At 28.7% G+C, this 23567-nt stretch overlaps 1 protein-coding gene across 1 annotated transcript; it reads left to right on the top strand.

Annotated features, from left to right (window-relative positions):
- The first annotated feature begins 13973 nt into the window (after positions 1–13973).
- Positions 13974–14911, top strand: LOC125867632 (zinc finger protein GIS3-like). The gene has a single exon (XM_049548188.1). It carries the CDS (start codon positions 14162–14164, stop codon positions 14807–14809), a length of 648 nt encoding a protein of 215 aa, XP_049404145.1. The 5' UTR covers positions 13974–14161; the 3' UTR covers positions 14810–14911.
- The last annotated feature ends 8656 nt before the right edge of the window (positions 14912–23567 follow it).

Genomic DNA, 23567 nt, shown 5'->3' with positions numbered 1-23567 from the left:
ATGGCCCAAATTCTAATATTCAAGTGTTGATTGGTCCAATGCTACAAATAGAGATGAAAACGGGACGGGGCGAAGAATAATAATTTATAAAGCTAAAAGATGGAAATAATTCATTAAAGAAATAACATTTTTGCAAATTCTGAACTTTCATAGTCTTTTCATAATTCACCAACGAAAATGTTGGACAAAAGAATTAGAAGAAAACTTGAGGGAGTCGCGGTGGGATCGATGGGAGTAGGGCGGGTTGAAAACAAAAAAAACTGATTTAGTATGAGACGTGGAACCAATATACAATATATGAGTTTTTTTTGGAACTCAATAACTTTTGTAAAGTATATATAAAATGTTTATAAATACTTGATTAGTATAAACCAAGTTATTATTGCAGAAACTCATAAATTTTAATCATGTGATAGAATTTTCACATTCCAATAAAATTTAAAATTTTCAATTTACCTCTAATTAATTTAACATAAACATCGAACGCGAATAATATTTTTTCCTTAAACCATGAAACATGTGTATCTCACTCCTAAAGTCATGCCACTAACTTTGCTTGACAAATCACAATCAGAGCTTGAAGAAATTAATCCTCAAGTCCTATATGATATGACACCATTATCATTAACATTATTACCTGTCTTATTTTCTCTATCTTTAAGAATATTGAACTTATTTTGGGTCCACTAACTCTACGCGTAAGGGTTCATCTGAATATTTTTATTTAAAAAATTATATTTTATATAAAGTTAAAATTGTTTTATTTATACACGTAATTTTTCTTAATTTTTTAATAAAAATTATAATTTCCCCACTGATTTCTACGTAAATTTGGGATACTAATAACAAGTTGTCAATCTAAGGACTTGACTTGAATTTTAAGTTTCGAATAACACCGCAAAGTGGAAAGAAAAATTAAAGGTGAAAATAATAAGGGATAATATGTCCACTTTGTTGGACTTTTTCATTTTTTCCACAAAGAAAATGTATAATTTTTTGGATAGTACATATGATGTGTCATCATGATTCATGAGTTTGTCTTGTGAAAACTATACTGTAAAAATGAAATAATTTCCTTTTTTGCTTTCTTTCTTTAGTCTTTACTTTAGTTAGTTGATTATACGCGGAATTAAAGAGAAATATATCATTTATCGTGTTGCTAAGTCAAATTATAATATTTTTTTAATGAGATTGTCCACTTTTATACGAAAAGTCATTTTGTTTTTATCAATTAACAATTTTTTTTTACTTTTTCATTATGAAGACGATAAAAGATCATTTTATTCAAAAAAAATTTAACTGTGAAATTCCTTCTCTTCCATTTCACACCTTGAATGAGTCCTTCTTATAGAGATGAACGCGTTTTCACTAACAAGGGAAATAAAGTTTTTCGTTTTTAGAGTACTTTTGTGAATATAATAGTGGAGGGTACTCTCTTTTACTAATTAAATTTGTAATTTGTAACGGAATTGTGACAAATTTTTTTAAAAAATCTTAATATTTGATTTTCTTGTAGTAATTGGAGTCAATGGAAATACTGGGCCTTAAGTGAGTAGGCCGGATATTGGGCCCAATTTAACCTATTTTGATTGGATTTACCTCTAAGCCAAGTATTCGGTAACTGAGCCTACTAAACATTTTGACAGAAGAGAAGAAATCACTTTGTGTGTTTGTCTTTATTGAATTTAAATCTGAGATTTTATAATACTCAACATGCTTTAGTGACAATCAAGTCACGTCCTTGAGTGCAACGACTATGATTAAATTTATTCACACTAGAATGTTTAAACAAAATCGATCGATGAATCAAGTCGTGTCTTTCATAGAGACAAATATATTTTAACTAATTTATGATAAACTATATATATATATATATGAATCGTTAAAATTAACTACTTGATTTGATATAAATATCGTCCATGAATAAGTAATTTAGGGGAGGTAGATAAATGAGGGTTAAGTCTAAGATTCTTAAGGCAAATCCAATTTGCTTATGTAATCCTAGCTATATATTATAATTATACTACACCTTTTTTAATTAACGAAAAAAGTACAATTATATGGTTCTAAAATTAATAATAATTGTATGATTGTACTTGCTAATTAATAGATCTCTCGAAAGGTCATCTTAGGTTATCTATTCCTAGAATATAATTGAATATTACACGGTTGATCATTTTTATTTTAATAAAATAAAATAGAGATGACCTAATGTGTATAAATAACATCCAATACACTCAAACTCCTCACTTTGAACTACAAATACTTTAATTAATTAATATTCGTCCTATATATATATAGGTAAATAAATAACTTGACTTCTTGTTGAACCAAAGTCCTTTGTTCCTAATATATATATAAAATACAAGTGATTCCAAACATCTCAAAGTTTTTTCTTATTCCTAGCCTTGACCAAGTCCACATGTCTAAGATGTCTCTATGCAAGTGTTTTTACATGTATATGTTAATTATACAATATTTATTTAAGTTGACGATTTGTCAGAAACAACCTCACTCTATTTAAATTTTATTTATAAGACTATAATGAATATGTTAATTTTGTTCTAAATTATATGAAGTTCTATTAGATACTCTTCACACAAATATTTGTATTCTTTTTATGTTCCTATTGTGATTTAATCAGAGTTGGATTCTTTTGAGATCAAGATTCTAATCACAATTTTTCTATAAAAAAATTCAAATATATCGTTAAAGTATTCAAAATTGATGAGCAGCTATGCTCCCATAAAAATAGAAAGTACTAAGTAGAAATTCATTAAATAAAATTAGATTATAATACACTAATGAGTATGATTAATTTATTAAATCCCATTACATTCACTACTTAAAAATTATAACTTTGTATTAAAATTTATACTGAAAAAATGTTTAGTGGTTATTCTCACCAGAAAAAAAAAGTAATAGTGTTCCATATGGAAAATTACGAAGTTTTCCAACATTTTAGTAAGAATCTATATGCCACCATGTGTTTTCTCAATGAGTGAATTCGATGAAAAATTATGTTTCAAAGTATAAATTTTTGACTAATTCACGATGGAAAAATTCGATATTTCTTGTGATTATCTTGAAAAGATCTCCCAACTAATTAAGTTAGTTGTTTCTGCACGACATGTTATGTGGTGTTTATGTACTTTAAAATTAAAAATTAAAGCACATTAAAATTTGTCTTATTGATTGACAAATCCCCTCCAAATTCACGGGTTTTCCTTTAGTGAATTAATTAATTACTAATTGTTATTTCAAAATCAAAAAAAGGTTTTGATGGGATTGCCATCAACATAATTAAAATAGTCTAGATGTGTCTACTCTATAGACTAGGCTTCATGCTATTAGACTATTATGTAATTAATTAATTAATTCCCTAGCTAATAGGTTAATAATCAACGTACATATATAATTTAAATATAATAAGAGTTTAAATTCTACATAAGACACTGTAAATTATTTTTTTTACATAATTAAGTCACTTATAAGATAATTATGTTTGCATGTTTTATGATAAACTATATAATTGACAACTTGATAAAGATCGATGATGTAATGACCCGATAGATTATTTTTTGTAAATTTTAAACTATTCGTTTAACGGAAAGAAGGAACGGACAAGGGTTTCGGCATCGCAAGTTGCAAACTACATCCAAGATTTCTAATTGGAACTCTTTAAACACGTAACGAATTGCTAATTCATGAAGCAATTAATATGTTTTCACGAGGAGAATAAGGAGTAGCATATTGATTTTAGAAGCTATTGCTGCTTTCAATTAATGTTGCTGAATGTGTTTTAGTGGGTAATTGTTTTAGGTAATTATTGGAATGATTATAAGGTAGTCATAAGGTGATAGTTGATAGATGATAGTGGGGTGATTGGCTCATATCGAAAATATTGCAAATCTTTCATACAAGTTTGAATGATGTTACTGTTCTTTAATTGATATACATGTTAGTCCGTAGGTTGATTTTACTGTTTCTCCAGATTCTTTATTATTATTATATTATAATTCGAGTTTCGCTATATTAAGATAAGAAAGTAATTATTGGTGTATTATATCATACGAGAACTATTAGGCTTGAAACTTAAGAACTTAATTTTTGGGGATGAGGTTTTGGGTCAAGGTTAAACATATAGCAATATGGGTGTTGTTAGTTTTGAAATCTTATTGTGGTCATTAATGTGAATAGATTGCTTTGAGTTGGAAGGACAACGAAAGGGGAAGGCTCAAGTCCGAGAGTGAATTCTTGATTGATTGAGGCAAGTGGATTTCTAAACCCTTGTTAAGTGTATAGAATTCGTGTATTTCCTTGTAATATGTGTTTGGGGGTAATGAGATTTGGTGATGGATTGACTTGATCACCTTAATTATTTCTAATGATGAAAAAGGGATAATAAAAAGCAATGTGATTAATTATTTGTGTGTGATGTGTTGAGAATGATTTGAAAGACTTCGTTGAAGGACATTTTTCTGATAATTTTTTTTAAAAATGGAATAGACCATGGGTAAGGGTGAGTGATGGGGGTCTCATACCAATGGTGTGACGGGCATTGGTATGAGTACCAATGTTATAAAGGGAAAGTTTATTCCTATAGAATGCAAATTGTAATCCGAGAATGCAAAAGCATATGGGCATTAGCTGATATATTATTGACTTGATTTATTATATGTGATTGTGTTCTTTATTGAACCTGTATACTTGTGATAGCTGAGGTGATTACATATCTTATTGCTATTTGATTTAGATGCATCATCCCTTTTATTGAAATCATATTGTGCACATACATTAACATGAGATTGATGTATAAGTTGGGTACGTGGAGATCGTCCGTGCTGGGGATGGTGAGATGTTAAGATTATAATTTGGGCACGTGGAGATCGTCCGTGAAGAATTTATTTGATTTATGATAGTGCGTTGAGATCGTCTGCACAGACACGTGGAGATCGTCCGTGTTGGTATATGGACCTCACGAGTCCCCCATGGGTCATGAACTCTCTATGTATTTTCGAGGAGTATCATGTATATACGGTTGAAAGAGTACTTGATATTCTGAGGCATATCATTTCATGGTGTCATATTACATTGCATCCCATGACATCCGTTATTCTTGATTATTATGTGTTTTATTGGTGGTTGGAAAACACTTGATATTTGATTACCTCTACTTGATGAACTTGATTTTGTATGTTGTTGATATTGTGTACCTTTTTGTGGAAGTTGTGTTTGATGAATATTGAGTTGTTGTTGAGGATATGTAATTTGTAAACTGTGAACTGTTAGGTTGAGCTGGTTTTATGCAAGTTGTAGTTGTGGAGGTTCGGTTGGTGTGTAAGGAGTATCCGTATTCTATCTCCTTAGCTTGTGTTTAGAGGTTTACTTGTTGAGTACCGTGTGGTTTGGTACTCACCCTTGCTTCTACAATTTTTGTAGGTTATGAGCCTGGATTTTTGTGTACTTTTCATCCTCTTCTTTTCCGAGGCTTCTTATGGAGGTTTGTGAGGTAGCTGCTTGTCATTTCAGGAACCTTCTTACTCCTATTTATGATCTTGTTCTATTCTAGAAATAATGACATTTGAGACTTGTGTTTTTTTCTTTTGAATCAATTGTAATACTTTGTAGGCTTGTACACGTAACAACCAGATTTTGGGGTATTTTTGAGTTTATTATAAAATTTCCGTATTTTATCGTAATGGTTGAGTTTTAGGCTGACTTGTTTTGGTGGGATAAGATGAGTGTCATCACGTCCATTTTTGATTCGTGACAAATGACAATAGTCATGGGGTGCAAAATCACAGAGGAACTCGATATCTAACGTGATGAGAGCTAATAAAAATTGTTTGATATTAGTTAAGGTGTGCGTTGCCACCATAGAGGTACCCTATATCTGAGCTGATGAGAGCAAGTAAAAATCTTTAGTTAAAGTAAGCAGTAACTCATTTAAATATCTTCATTATTAATTATTTATAACTAATTGTCACTTCACAAGACTTAAGCATTACTCTTTAATTATTATATGATTAAAGAGTAGGTAGGTGTCATTTGGAATACATGTATGGACTTATATTGAGTCATACCCACATTGTTTGGATTAATAAAATTATGCTTTTTGAAAACATCCCAAAAAGGAGATTACAACTTGAAAATTAAGTCAAAATTGTTGGGTATTAACTATAAATTCTTTTTATTTTTTTGGATCTTTCCAAAGTAATGGTTCCAAAAAGGAAGTAAGATGACTAGAAAGTTAATGATTTAATTATATTTATTTTGTACATTATGATGGGATCATGTCTGAAATATAATATAATTTCATGTTTAAAAATCCATTTAATTACTTCTAATTGGTTGATTAATCTTGATAAACACAAGTTGGTGGGCCATAATTAGGATTTGGGAGATCTTTGAACAATAATATTGCCATCACTTTCAATCAACAACAAAGAAAGTTAATAACATGATTAAGATCCCCCTTAATTAAAAGTGTTTTAATTAGTAGTATTAATCAAGATGATGGAAAACCATTAACAAGGAAAAAGGAACAACTTGTTTAAGGACAGTTGTTGTTAATTAATCAACAAGAGAACTTGACAAAGTTGATTGGACAAGTATAATATGCTAGCTAGCCACCACATCCTAAAAATAGGTTTGTTCGGCACTCGATATTTACATTAAATCAAATATTTTAATCTTAATATTATAGCTGAAGCGAGATTGATACATATTATTGAATCATAACTATCTAATTTAAAATTGTATACACAATATACATTTTACATTATTATCTGATATACACATAAAATGCATATATTTCCCAATCACGCTACAATATACAATCAGAAATTTGTAACAACATACGCAAAATCACACATCAACAAAATAGGGCAAATATATCGATAGAGTACATAGGGAAACAAGATTCTAGACCTCGTAACACGTTTTGATACTGAACTGATGACTGAAAACTAAAGCGAACAATATCACTCGTAGACTGAATCGAAATAAAAAAAAAATTGTACTAAAAGATGGAGGTGGTGGTTATTTTTATTCATTATTAGTTGTGGGGTCCAAGAGCTATAGAATTTTCTAGTATAAGTAGGACCCAAATATGGCCAATGTGACATTGTTCTTGGTTCCTAGATTCCTATATATACTACTATTGGGTTTGTTTCAATAGTGTGAGGCACATTCACATGTGCTTCTTCCTAATATAATTTCACTAGCCATGTGCATGCAAAAACCCTAATATTTTAACATGACTTTGGCTCTTCTTTGCAACTGTTATCCTAAGTATACCATGTTTCAATATAAAAATAAAAAATATAAAAAAAAAATTTGGTTCTATGAATCTATTCATTCCCATAGAATTATAATAATAAAGTCTCACTTACATATATAAGAGACAACCCTAAAGCATAGCATATGTTTCAATATAAAATGTAAGTAACCTTGGAACACTTGCATATATAAGACAACCAAAGTCCTTAATTAGTTATACATATAATTCTTTTTTATTATTCTTAGGAAGTCAAATAATCTAACATTTAATATCAACAAAACGTATAAGGTGATGAGATAGATGCAGAGGCGTATCCAGGATTTTGAGATGATGGGTGTACTATTACAAAAAGGTGGATCTGAGATATAAATGTGATTGATTTAAAATTTAGGTTCTTATCACTAAAAGTAATTAAAATTTTAAAATTATAGATCCAAAGTTATTTTTACCTATCCAAACCACTTAGAGAGACATTACCCAATTTTAAAAAGGAAAATAAAACAAGATAACTAAAAGATTCAAATTTCTAACCTCACTTAGAGAGGTGCAACCAACATAATCGCACGGTATAATACTTCAAGTGTGGGTTCACATATCTATATTTAAATATTTTTAAAAATATAACACTACTATATATGATTTCAGGAGGGGAGCATGGGTTCACGTGAACCCGGTGACCCCCTCCTGGATACGCCTCTGGATAGATGAGATCATCCAAACCCTTAGACAAAGTTTCGGGTTTGTGCCCTGATAGAAAGCACTTTCCTTTCGAATAAGTTTCACAACACAAATCTTGATTAGTTAGACTAGTGAATTTCGAATATAAGATGGTTAAACTAAAAAAAAACTGTCCCTTTTTCTTTTCTCTTGGTTACTAAGACTTAGAAGTGAAGTTAATTAAGGGAGAAATGAACTTATTCTTGTCAACTATTTGAGTACAAGAAATAAGTTTAATTTAGTCTCATGGTAGATTAGATTAATGGTACAAGAACTAGTTAAACTTGTAAGAGAGTTGAAATTAAAGGTGTGAATATTCAAACCTAATTCTCAATCAACTAAAACCAAAACTACTCATCCCAAGTATTACAACAAACTAGGGGAGGTCTGGTGTAACCAGGGGCACAATAGGTTCATTCAAATTCTTTTTGTTGAAAATAATATAATTTTCATATGCAAGATTAAAATTATTTCATTTATTATATAAATGTTGAAATTACCCGTCTTGATTGACTGCTTCATATGTTTATTTTTTTATATTTTTTGAATTTTTTTAGTGAAAATTTTGACTCTACCACCATAATGAACTACATAGAAATGGACAATACAATCACACATATTGGTCGTTGAAATATTACATCCCATGGAATATTTTCCTACATGATGACTCTAAAAATGAATATGATCAAGATGTTGGCATGTTGCATGATTTAGACAAAGAGTTGAGTTTTCTTTATAGTCTAGTCTTGGTGTGGCAAATTTTTTCAAACTTGCGTACCCTTTTCAATTGACCATCTATATATATAGTAATTTGTTTACAATAAGTTCCTTCACTCTTAATCATTCGTGTTCGAGCTATGAAAATGAAAAAAAGTCATCTTAATGGATCTTATATGTGTCAAACGAATTTAAATTAATCAGATTAATAGATGACAATGAATCCGACGTAACGCGAATTTTTACTTTACCATATATATTTTCTCCCATTTGGATCTATTATAGTAAAAAAAGCAAACAATAAAAGAAAGAAGAAAGAAAAGACTTTCCATAATGGAAGAAAAAGGAGAGGAAGCAAGAAAATCAAAAGGTGTTTTTTCTATGGTCAAGATTCTATTTGATTTTAAAATAAAAAAATAGAGAAGAAATGAAATAATTCTTTGCCAGCTAGTATAAAAACCTTGAGTACAAAATATTTTGTTCATTTATGTGTTTTCAAAATATTGCAGCTTAGAAAACCCTAAAGTTAATTAAGTCCAAAATATTTAGTATGCATAGCCACTTAGTTTTGACAAGCTTGCAAAATAAACCTAAGAGGAAGTCCAAAAGTTGTGTGGTTTATTAGGCACTTCTAGTAAAGTCTCAACAACTAATTAGTAGTGCCAAGTTAATTTCACACTCTTCGATTCAATTAATTTAAAATTGTACCACACATAAAAAACATAAAATGAGTAAATACTCATAACAAGAGTTTTCATTTTCAAGCTAAGATTTGAATCCGATCTAATTAATTAAGGGTGAAATGATCAGATCATTCATCCCGATATATTCCTTAATGGTAAGAGAATTCACTTTTTTTAAAAATAACTATATGATATAAGCCGTAAGGTACTCGATCATGACTGACTCGAATAGTTTTGATTCGTTTTACGTAAGGCTAATAAAAGGAAAACAATACTCTATATCAAGTTTTCTTCATTTTTAAGACCCGAGCTCAAATCTGATTAAATATAAAAAGATCTTATCCATTCCATTATATTCCAATTAACTTTATTAAACACTTTCTTTACAAGTCAAACCAACTTCTTGAGCCCCATATAGAAGGGCTAATTGTGGCCCAATCCTTTGCTTCATTTCTATATATTTTCTATTTTCTAATATTCCCACCAAAGATAAGATAAGAAACAAACAAAAGTGAAAATCATTAGATCCACATATAAATGATAAATATGATTAAACCTAAACATTTTTTTAACTTATAGGCAGTTAGGTTTAGTGTTGAAAAAAAAATATATTCTCTTATAAGCTTTCATTGTAGGACCTAATCTAAGTCTAATTAACTCCTAAATCTAGATATCATAATTTCAGGTTAATTTAACGAACCCCATAATTACCATTGTACTATAATGTATAATAATATATTGACCCTACATACATATATTTATGATGCATGGATTTTTGCCTCCTTTGCTCACCTCCACAATCTCAAAAAGATTTTTTTTTTTATAAAAAGAAGAAGAAAAAAAGTTAAACATATAGTACCATTTAAAATAATAATCAAATTTAGTCATGGTTAGGTTGACTTTTTGAAATTTTTGTTTTTGAGGATAGGTAGCATAATTACCAAAAAGAAAAGCTAAAATTCTATTTTAAACAATAAAATTCTTAGCTAATCTTATATAATGGCAAATTATTAAAAAATCTGTTAGCGACCAGCAATTTAGCACCGAAAAGTATTATTTGTGGATTTTTTTTTCTGATTTCTTTAGTCATGGAGTCATATTATTATGGTTAAGGTAAGAAGTTTATAAATAAATTATTCCTAACTACGATAATGTATCATTTTAAAAAAAAAAAAAATTTAAAAAAATGATACATGAAATAAGTTGGATTGATATTAATTATGACAAGAATCTAACGGTGGAATTTAAAGAATATAAACATTCACTCATAGATTTAATTAAAATTAAAATATATTTAACAAAAACACATGATGCATGGCGGACCATATTTTGAGTTGTGGTAAAGACTTTGTAAGAGCTTTCGATTGAAACGTTTATATATATAGTATTTTGTCCTGACTTTTTTACTTTCGTTATTTCTTTTTCCACATTACTTTAAATTATTTTCCCTTGAATTGATGATTTATCAAAGACATACTATCGCTATCTCCAAGACAGAATACGATATACGTACACTTTGCCTTCCAAAATTAGCTTTTCTCTCTGTCTTGTGTAGTTAGTAAGATTTTGAAAGATCTCTTGCTATGATAAATAAAAGCATAAATTATTTTTTAATAAAACAAAATGGTTATCAACGTCAATCACGCAACTATAAAAAAATAATATTAAAAATTGATCATCAAGTTGTAATATTTTTGGGGTTCAAATTTTAAGTTTGTAACACCTGATAACTTTTAGAACATTGTTATGTTAGTTCATTCATTCATTTTAGTCATAATGTTGTGATTTCTTTTTTCCTTCGGCGGAGATCAAACTCTTATCAATAAGGTAACAATTTAAATAGCTAGCCAATCAAATAAGCTATTTAAGCTACAATCTTGCTTGTTTTTCTCAAAATATTAGGTGGCATAAATATTGTCTAGAGATTATAAAGGAAAAGTTAATATCGTTATCAACATAGTTCATGATGGGATGACTGAGATTCTCCCACTTTTAATCAGAAATATCGAATTTGAACTCCTAAGGATGAGAAAAATCATGTTGAAAGCGCCCCCAAAGAGAGTATTAGAATAAAAAAAAATCTTATCAAAAACGCCGCCCCTAAATATGACCCATTGCTTAACACCATACACAAATAATTATTATCAACATAATTTAATAATATCCCTATTAAAGAAACTGTATGTCTCTTAGTTCATATTTTCCTATATTAGGTAAATTAGATAAGTATTTACTTATTTAAGGCAGACAAAGAGTATCGTTCGATCTTTTATATTAATGTTGGTATATTACAATAATAATTCTCTCGTCTTTTGGATTTGCATCAACATAAGTATAAACTAAAAGAAGAAAGTAATATTAAGCAATAACATGATAAAAATATAATTAACATACTATTAAAGTTTAGATTATAATAATAGTGTAACACAACCTAACTCTGTCAATTTATATAACGTAAATTCTCTATTTAGATATCTTAGATAATGTCATAAAGATTTTAAGTTTTTTTCCCACTAATGAAATAAAAAAATATTTTTAAATATATAATTATATATAAATTTCTTGATGAGTATTAATAAGTAATTTAGTAAAAATAATAGTTAACTTTTTATTATGAGGTAAAATTTATCAATCGTGTACAAAGATCGATCTTTGATAATACGATAATCTAGGCGTGAAGGTAAAAAGCTAAATATGAGTTTGGTTCAGATAAATTTAATAGATTTTATTTGAATATTATATTTTTTAAAAAATCAATAAATAAGTATAACTTAGAACATGTTATTACTCGTTATTTTAGAATTTAAAATCATAAAATTTAAATCTCGATTCTACTTTAAAATACAGTCGTGTTAAACTTAAATTCATTCACAAAAGCCACCGGCATTTATATATGTTTACCACTTTATAGACAACTTTAACCAAAAATCTAATATGATATTCTGTCCCCTAATCCAATCATCATACATTTGGATTTCTCTTGAATTTTCCATCTAGTTTCTTTCACAAAAAGCAAAATAAATAAATAATAGGATCATCTGCTCGGATAAGATGAGATATTTTAGAATTAAGATTATAATTAAATTTATATTTTATTTAATTCAATTTCGTGTTACTCTGTCCATCATGAATAAACACGCGTTTGAAGTTCTAGATTAAGAATATTTTTTTGTCGAAAATCCTTAATTACAATAACTAGAAATAAAGATTTTTCTCACTATAAATCAATGAAAATTTATGCTATATAACATGAGTTTTCCACTCATTTCTCACTGAATCAATTCACTAAAAAAATGCATGATATTATTATTATACCTTATAACTTAGTTTACAAACTGAATCGATCCAAACCAAACATCCAAATACAATGAAACAGAAAAACAATGCACAGCAAAAAGAAAGGTAAAACAGTACATGTAACTCAATCATTTGATAGTTCTCAACAACCCTACAACTTTCACATGCATCACACTTTATTCAATATTTTCTTGAAAACAATGACAATTTTTTTGCACTTTCAAGAAAATAATTTATTAATTTTTTTTTAAAAAAAACAAACAGAAAAACGACTTGACATATAATTTCCCTTCCCCCACCTATATAAGTTTACATATGTCCTACGAATTAACTAGACTTTGTGTTTCCACTTCGTGTCACTAAAAAATGTCGTTTTCTTAGATCCTAAATCTTTTCATGTACGTAATTATCAAATAATTTTTTATTATAGATTCAACATTTAAAATTTATCGATTATATTATAATAATTTGTGCTTCAGAAACAATTTTTCACATTGTGAAATTTCATTACATATGTTATTATTATTATACCTTATACAGTACAATGTCGATATATAAAATTAAAACTCTTTTCTAAATAGGGTATTTTCGTGGCTTCGCGTATTATTTATCCATGAGACATTGGGACCCCTAGTGTTGATCTTGGGTCATATTCTAAAAAAGCTTACACTCTCTTTTCTTTCTTTTTGGGATGTCATCAACCAATATATATAAATATATATATATATATATATTAATTATCTCTCTTTCCACACTCAAAAACAAGAAAAACATTTAAAAAAAAACAATTTCTTCATCCTAATTTATGTACACTTGTTTAACTAAATACATTTTTTTTAGAAGGAAAGAAGACTTGAAGAACTTGTTCTAAAATAAGGCTTAGATATGTATGTGACAATAATTTTTTTTTAAATTAATACATTTTAAAAATTAAAAATGTAATATTCTTTTTAAGAAAAATTGAAAAAAGAAAAAAAAATCACGTATATTAGAATATCATGTTTTATTTATTCTTGAATTTTTCAAACATGTTTTGAATAATATTTTTAACGAGTCGTGAATCTATTAAAAACAACACTTCTATCCCATAAAAATAATAAAAAGATCTCGCTATAGTTCATTTCTTTTAAACCTTGCTTGTGAAATCATACTCGAGCTGTTATAGTAATAGTATGTAAATTAGACAAGGAAAAAAAAACACACTTCAAGAAAAAGAAAAAAACCTTTAAAACTAGTATAAATACCCCACACATGCAACAACTTCACTTAGACCTTATTTCCCATTTGCTTCCTCTTTCTCTCTCTTTCTTTCTATCTCACTTTCATCTCATATTTTGTGTATAATTTCCCTCTCCATAAAAAACACACACACACACACTAACACATACATATATTCATACAAAAAAACACACAAAAAAAAACTCTAGTTATATATATATATATATACATACATATATACAATATGGCGGAATTGGAGTTTCAAAGTAAGCATAATAATAATCGTACAAGCAACGGACGTTTAAAATTATTCGGTTTCAACGTGACGGAGGATCAAGAACAAGAGGTTGAATCGACAAAAACGTCGTCAGGATCGCCGGAATCCGGCAGTTTTCCGGCCTCAGACGGCCGGAAATACGAGTGTCAATATTGTTGTAGAGAATTTGCAAATTCACAAGCATTAGGTGGACATCAAAATGCTCATAAAAAAGAAAGGCAACAATTGAAACGTGCCCAAATTCAAGCTAGTAGAAATGCATATATGAGGAACCCTATTATATCCGCTTTCACGCCACCATCACACCTCCTCGCTCCCTCGGGAAGTGTGATGGTACCCACGACGTCTCCGTCGTGGGTTTACGTTCCCCGCCCCACGCCACCCTTTCACGTGTCGCATGGTTGTGTGTTCCCGAATTCTACGGGGGCGCGGGGTGTAGGGAACTTACAATATACCGGCAGTGTAGCGGAATCTAGCTTAACTAGTGTTGGGCCTCAACAAGTTAAGGCCCATAGTGCTAGAGTTGATGGGCCGTCATTGAGTAGATTTTCGGGTATGGATGCTGGGCCCAATTTTGATGATGCATTTGGGCTGGATTTGCATCTAAGCCTTTGAATTAATTTTAAATTTTATCAAAAAATAGGATCTTGTATATCTCAGATTATTTATTTATTTTTTCACTCAAAGAAAAAAAAAATCCTTACATCCATTTTATGATATTTATGTCTTTTTTTTTACATTTTTTTTCCTACTTATTGTTTGCAAATTTAGAGTTCAAGTTATGTGAAATATTAAATTCGTTGTATTTGCATGTAAATATTCATGTGATATGTTAAAAGAACTTTAAATTTAAGTTGTATCTTTACTTTTATGACGTGAATGGCTAAGTAAAAAGATTGATCTACTTTACCTTTTTACTTTTCTTTTATCCATACAACTTTCTCACTTGTCTATGATTCCTTTTTGTTTAGTATGATCATTTATCTATGTTAGCCTGATTGATTCAAATTTATATCACGTAAAATTTAAGGAATAAATTTAAAAAGCGTCCCAAATACCTATATGAAATAAATTTTAAAAAGGCACCACACTAGCATCAAAATTTGTTATTTAATTAGTTGGAAATTATTTGAAATTATATAAAATTTGAGTCAAATCTATTAGTTCAGATGAACTCGTATTTTATTTATGCGCTACATTCACCTCTAATTATTGGAATCTTGTTCTATATACACAATCTAGATGACAAAACTTAACCCTTGTATCCTTGTAACTTCATATATTAGAAGTTAATATTCCTTGATGTAAACTAATAATAATAAAACAAAACTAGTAGGTTTATTAAATGGAATTAAAACAAATCTTGAAAGATATGTTTTGTTCTTCAAAAATTCTCAACTAATCCTTTGATATGCTTTATTAATCTTTGATCTCAAATAAAATATAATTGGTCCAAATGTGGGACCCAAACCTATCACACATGAAGACTATATCTAGTTCTCCTAGCTTTGAGATCTAGGGCTTGATTGGATGAATTTTTAATTTTTTTTTGGATGAATTATGTATATATAGTATTAGTCAAGTGCTGTTCTTGAGTCAAAGCACAATTAGTTGTCTTTTAATTGTCTTCCACTTGAACAAAAAAAATTTAACTAAGAAAGCCTTGGTGGAAAGCTGTCCAAACAAGAACCAATTGTTACTACATATATAATGGGAAAAGACTAGGAGATTTTTAAGGGTGTGGAAAAGAGGGGTAGGGGGGTTGGGAATTTGTTTTCTTGTTTTAAAAAATTATAACACAAAGTGAGTGACTTCTTACTTAATCTTTATATATATATATATATATATATATATATTGATAGTATAAAGATTTTATTTGTTTGGATGGTTTAGATATATATCACTTTTTAGGCTGTATCAGAGCCATAAATTCAACAACAATAACATATTCAGTGAAATTTCACGAGCTAGTGAGGTTTTGGAGAGGAGTAGAATGTACGAAAACCTTCTACCTCGTGGAGGTAGAAGTCCGAAGCCAGAAATTCATTGAAGAAAATCTTATTTTAAAAATAATACTATGTCGTCATACCTATAATTTAAACCTATAACCAAAAGTAATTTTAGAACTCCATCTTGCTTATATCAAGGGAATTCAACAGATAATATATAACAAAATGATTCGTTTATGTCCAATTCGTGCTACATGATTTTTTTGTGAAGAAGACGATTAAGTTGAACCCCTTGCATCCCTTTAGCTTATCTATTATTTCTAAACTATCAATTCATGTTTATTATAAGTATTTACATGTGTAAACTTTATAATGTAAATATCTTTTACAAGGTTAATTTATAGAACATAAAATTATGCTTGATTAGCATATATATAAGATGAAAGTTTGTGCTTATTTAATTATGGATAAATAACCAATGGTTTTATGTGTGTTAACAAAGCTTACGTGTAGACACGAAAGCAAGATAATGCAACACTAAAAAAGGTGAGAAAAAGATAGCACCTAAATTAAAGTAAAATAAAATAAAATGATTAAGTGGGAAACTATTATGCATTTCTTTTTTTTGGGGCACCTTAGTTTCTTTTCGGTGCAAAAGTGAATATTAGTTTGAATTATGTTCATACAATATAATGGAAGGTCGGCTCTTTGCAATTAATTGTGATGTATGTGTTTGTGTGTGTAGTAATGTATCGGAGGAGACGATTCAAAATTTAATTTTTTTATTTTTTTGGTTTGGAATATTAGCCAATCGATTACTCAAATTACTGAACTAAAATAAATGATTTGAGTTAAAATTACTGAATTTGATTGAACTTGTATTTAAATATGTTCAGTGGGTAAATATTTTGATTGAATATATCATAAAAGAACAAATAGAAATGTTTTTATACATAAAGATTAGGAAGTTTTCAACTATTCCAGTGAGAATTTGTTTTTCAGCATGCATAGTTTAGTAAGCCGATTCTGTAGAAAATGAGTGAAAAGTCTTGTTCTATACATATATTTTTTACTAATTTACGATATAAAAAAACCTTTATTTCTAATAGTCGGGTAAGCATTATATGAACTATTTACGAGCAAGCATGGTGTGGTAACCCTCAAATTATGGGAGTAAATAATTTGTTACAACATATTAAACGTAGAATATTATTTATTTTATATTGTAGGTTGTGTATAAATATAATTTATTATATTTCGTATCACAAGAACTACTTTCTTTTCTTTTTGTTTGTATTTAAATCAACTTTAACATGAAATAATATGATACTGAACAAGGTGCAATGATAATTATATACTATATTTGAACTATTATTAGAAGAAGATTTGATGCAAACTAATGTAGGGACCTAATGAATTATTAAAGGGGGAAGACAATTGGATGATATAATACAAAGAAAAAAAATAAGAAATATTAGTTTAGATTGGATGCTTTTCTTGTCTTATGATATACTTTGACATTGAGGGTTGTGGTGATCGAAAGAAATAAAGATAAAAGAAAAGATTGTGATTTGCAATCATAATAATCATATATTTGAAAACTCATGTGGCTATATTTAATTTAATTTTACTGATCGAAAAGTTATACTGCATAAATAGAATAAAAATAATATAATTATACAAAATATTGAAGCTCCTTTAAAATAAGATAAATACATGCTCAAATCTCAGGTGTGACGTTTTTTACTTTTTCTAAATTCGTTTCTACTGCTATTGTGAAAATTTGAGCACTTGGAAGAAGAGAAGAAAGGAAAAAATGAAGAATTTCTTTTCTCCATTAAAAATATGAAATAATGATCAGGTTGAGAATCATTATTTGTCAGGTTCAAATTTAATAGAGGCGCGAAAAACAAATTTGGTGATTGTTTTGACTCTATTTACGCCTTAATGGGTAAAATTACTCTATATTTATACCGATAGAAAATAACAAATATCTTGTAATATTATGTACAAGTTAAACTCGGATACCACAATTATTAAAAAAAAGTTTCTTCTAAGAGATTTTTGACATATGAGTAGTACAAAGTGAAGCAACTCTTGAAGTGGTTGGTGAGGCAAAAGAACTTGGAAAAAATCAATCTCATTCCCACAACTTTTGTCTGATCATGAAACAAAAAAATAACTTAACCCCATAGTACTCATAGCTAGCTGTTTTTTTAATTATATATTATATTCTTTTTTTCTTAGAGGGCCCAATAATTTCTCCTTCATTAGTGCATTTTTAAGTGATGTAGACATCCACTTTCTTAATTTAATTAATCAAGAGTTTTTTTTAAAAAAATCAATTGTTTTGTCACCTTCCACTCAAGTTCTTATATGAAGCAATATTTATTTATAGAAGTTAATAAAAAGACAAAAGGAGAAGACTCATCATATTATAAATATTATATGCTAGACAATATAATTTTTATAATAAAGGTTTTGTGGTTTACTTTTGTCTCAATCTATAAGTTCAAACATCACTTGGTGAAAGCTAGCTAGCTCCCTCTAAGTGAGGCAATCATGCTAAATTGATGGAACAAATTAAAGTACCTTTCATAGTAGATAGCTTGCTACTTCACATGATCACAATCAACAAAATAAAAGCCCCACTTCTATGAAATATTAGATAACTCAACCAATTACAAGAAAAAGGTGATTTAACCCCTCCACCCCCCTCCCCCCACACAAAAGATCTGAATTAATATACACATATCTCAATTAATTTTATGAGGTATCTATTATATTCCATCAATTACAAGTATCGAGTAAACATTTCATCAACACTTGGACAGATGGAGAGAACATCACCTAGTATTTTTGGTCTTTATTGAGATTTAAAGTACTTGACCGATCATGATTCCTAATACACTTGATCATTAACCTCTAGATGGGAGTCGGATCTAGAAGTTGACGTATTCAATATGTAATTTTAGTTTAAATTATGTATTTAAATTTTAAAAAATTAATAAATATGTGAACAAAAATTAAATTCAAAACTCAATTACTATCGTAACATTTTATGTCAATATTCTAGAATTTGGAATTCGTCAAGTTCAAAACTTGACTTCACCTCTCCTAAGTTATGCTCTGGAGTGCAAGGTACGTAATTTACCTTATAAACATCGATAATGTACGATTTAACATATTATAACATATCGATAGCTAATTAATGCTTTTATTATAAAGAGTAATTGTTAGGTGCACAAATAAAAAATATAGGGCAATGATTTAATATTTGAGTCATATCACATGCCTTGGGTTTCACTATAGTCCAATCAATTTTGCATGTTGTATCCAAATATAACACATAGGAGCAAATGGGATTTTGTTTTTTAGCGGATTTTTTGCCATTAATGGTGAATCAAATTCTTTTTAAGTTATAGTGGGTTATGCAATCACAATCCTTCAATCTATACCTTTCATTGTACTTAATTAGGTGTTCTATTATTTGTTAATGAATTTTCCTCTCCATATATTATATATCGAACTTCCTTTTCAGTTCTTTCACTTCATCGAGCTTCCTTTCAGCCTTCTCAATTATTAGTACATTTATTTTTAAAAAAACATTTATATGTGTTTTTAATGACAATTTTCTTAATTTCTTAAATGTTATAAAATAAATTTTAAAAAGTGGTAAATTCATACAAATGTTATGGTGTATGTAAAATCATATCAAAGCTTAACTATACTTGCAAATAAATTGTTAACTTCAAAAAAGGACAAGTCTCCTCAACAAATTGTCTTCTTACTTCAATTAAGCACTTGGTGTGCCAAGTAAACTTCACATTATGAGTATATCATTATCCAAACTCTAAAATCCTACCTTTTGATCAAGACAAACTAACTTCCAAAATGGCTCCCCCTCACATTTTTTTTCATAAAACAATATTCAAGTAACGAGATCATCTGAGAAAATAATCTCCTATGGTTACTTACAATTTGAATGAAAGAAAATAATCATATAAAGATATCATATATTTTATGTTATACTTTAATTATGATCTCAGATAAAAAAATATACATATATAACGAAATAACATTTGTTATGGACTACAAGACTAAATCTTTTGAATAGTGGGTTAGGTGGGGAATTATGGATGATTATCTAGGTATATACTAGCTTAGTATGGGCGGATCTATAATATTGATTATGGGTTCACATACATTTACTTGAAATCGCTATAGCAATCAATAAATTACAAAAAATCGAATTCGTAACAATAAGGAGGTTTTTTTTTCTATTTAGTGTGAAATAAATAAATAAATTTTGTAAATCCAATTCAAAAGGATCATCAAAATAGGGCTCAAAAACCTATTCAATGATGGCCCACTATTTCCATCGACTCTACCATTGTGGGCCTTAACGTGTTGAGGCCCGATACTTTTTAAGCTGGGCTCTGCTACACTGCCGGTGTAGTGAAAGTTTCCTACACCCCTCCCGCCATTCGACACGTGGAAGGGAGGCGTGTTGCGCATGGTAAATCCACCGCTCTAAAAAAATTATTGAATTCCGACGAATTGGATCAGAGTACATTTTTGTAGAGCCAACCTCTTGTTGTAGAGTCAAACAACTTTTAACGTTCATTATTTGTACGAATATATACTTAAGCTTACTATCCTTCACGATAAATAAAAATAATAATATTCGTAGATTACTAAGATAAATTATTTTGTAATCCACATGTGTGATGGAGGAACATTATCTAACCTACGATTCATAGACTATAAGCACCGATAAATTTGCTCTTTGACATGACCTATACTTGAGTTGATGGCTAGACTTTTAGCTTGAAATCACCTCTTTTTCATAGTTGATTATCGGTTCACGTAAACACAATAATTTCAATTCAGATCTTATATGTATAGATGAATATATATTGTAAATCCAATCATGATTATGTAGTATTTGGTGTCGTTGCAAGACAACTTATAAGTTTTTAAATTTTGAATTCGTCTTTATGTGTCAGTATTCACCAAGACACTATCATATATCATTGTTTAAGTTATAAATATAGTTAGTGACTACAACAAAAGAGACATTTAATGACAATAGATTTCCTTTTTAATGTCTGTAATATTGATTTGCAAGAATATTTAGCGGTAATTAAGTTACCGTTGAAGTTTGGACCCCACTATATTATGTTTTAATTTAATTATGAAGTATTATTCATGATGTTTACGTGATTGACGTTGAACACTTGAACTCCATCCATAGTTTTCTTCTTTTCTTGTCTTTGTTTCTTTAATTAATAATTAATTAATTTGTGTTTTTCTTTTCCATAGCAAGAGATCTTTTCGAATCTTACTAACAACTCCAAAGAAAGAGAACAGTAAAAAGTTAATTAGATAGCTAAGTCTCACTTAAAATAAACAAAATATTCTTCAACTTTTTAATAAAATTTATTAATGATGTTATATTCATGAATGTAATTTCAATCAAAACCACTTACAAAGTCTTCACTACAACTCAAAATATGGTCCACCATGTCTCCTTATAGACCCCCACTTTCAAATTTCCCAAATAGGGGACTTTGATTCACCATGCATTATATGTTTATTTTAATATATAAATAATAATAATAATAATAATATGATAATAACATATTCAGTCTAATCGTAATCTCATAAAATGGGATTTGGAAAAAGATAAAATATATGCAGATCTTATTTTTATCTTTGTATGATATAGATGTTGTCTCGGATAAATCTCCGTCTCAAAAGAAAAATATATGAAGCATGATAGCAAGAAAATATGACAAGAAATAGTAATATACAAAGCAGATGAAGATATTTTTTTAACAAATAATAGTAATACACATCGAAGAAAAAGAAACTACTCGATTACGATGAGTGAATAAAGATTATATTCTTTAATTTCCACCCATAGATTCTTGTGATATATAGTTCATAATCATCAGTCTTAACCTATTTGGTAATTATGATATCTATCCTCAAAAACAAAATATTCCAAAAGTCAACATAACCATGACTTAATTTAATTATTAGTTTATTGGTTAAAAATAAATTAATTTGGGGTTTGTGGAGGTGGGCAAAGGAGGCAAGAATTCATGCATCATAAATATATATATGTAGGGTCAATGTTATAATTATTATTATATAATCTAGTACATTAATGATGACTATAGGGTTTGTTAAATTAACCTGAAATTAAGGTATCTAGATTTAGGAGTTAGACTTAGTTTAGGTCCTATAATGAAAGCTTATAGGAGAATATATATTTTTTCCTCAACACTAAACCTAACTGCCTATAAAGTATAAAAAATGATTAGTTTTTAATCATATATGTTTATCCATTTAGAGATTTTTACGTTTGTTTCTTATCTTGTCTCTAGTGGAAGGTTAGAAAATATACACTCAAGGAAGCAAAAGATTGGGCCACAATATTCCCTCCTATATGGGGCTCAAGAAGTTGGTCCGACTTCTCGATCATAACTTTGGAGTTCAAACTCTGAGCATGAACAAAATTAGGAGTTTAAATATGAGATTGATAACTTTTTTTCCAGATAATATATTTGTATTAAGAATTATCTTGTTGTTTGAAATTGAAGTCATCATTCTAAAGTTCAGAATCATTAACGTTGAAATTTTGACTCTGTCTCTAGCTCTGAAAATGGAGAAATCAATGTTAATTGAGGAGAATTATTCCCTTTAATAAGTTTTACATACGCGATACAGTTTTTTGGTTTTTCACTCCCTGTTTGATGTCTGTATTAGAGCCTTGACTAATCCAAATTGCGCATTGTAGGGCCCATTACGAGAGTGGTGCTCCCAACTAGATTTTCTTCATACTCAGGACTCCAATTTGAAACCTCTAATTAAAGGTGAACCAGTCCCACCACTACACCATAACCATGTAGTGCGATATAAATTTAAATCAATCACACTAATGAATATTAAATACTAGAAGGTTATTAATTTTTTGAAAAATGAATTTTCAATTGAATGGAGAGGAGACGCACTCAAAAATGATTATGAAACTTAAAGCAAGTAATTAATTAGTGGTTGAGACTTTGCAAATGTGGCTAAATAACCACAACACCTTTTTTTTTTTTTCGTTTTCTGCATATATAGATCTAAATAGACGAAATTAATTAATGAAAATAAAATTCTTATTCAATATCTACTAATCCAAATTTACGTATAGAATTTTTCCGATACCTATTAATCTGATTAAATCGAATTCGTCCTTATTATGAACCATTTTGGCAACTTTATATGATTAACGTGGGGGTAATGTGTTTTTAACAGGCAGAGTCAAAATTTTCATTAAAATATATATTAAAATATAAAAAAATAAACACATAAAACAGTCAGGAGTAACTTCAATATTATAAATATAAATGAAAAATAATTATTTTGAT

Source organism: Solanum stenotomum, chromosome 6 (genome assembly GCF_019186545.1).
Source record: "Solanum stenotomum isolate F172 chromosome 6, ASM1918654v1, whole genome shotgun sequence".
Taxonomy (NCBI): domain Eukaryota; kingdom Viridiplantae; phylum Streptophyta; class Magnoliopsida; order Solanales; family Solanaceae; genus Solanum; species Solanum stenotomum.
This window is presented reverse-complemented; position numbering and strand designations above follow the sequence as displayed.

Excerpts from the sequence above, each read along its gene's own strand:
- LOC125867632 (XM_049548188.1), top strand. The coding sequence starts at position 14,162 with ATGGCGGAATTGGAGTTTCAAAGTAAGCATAATAATAATCGTACAAGC.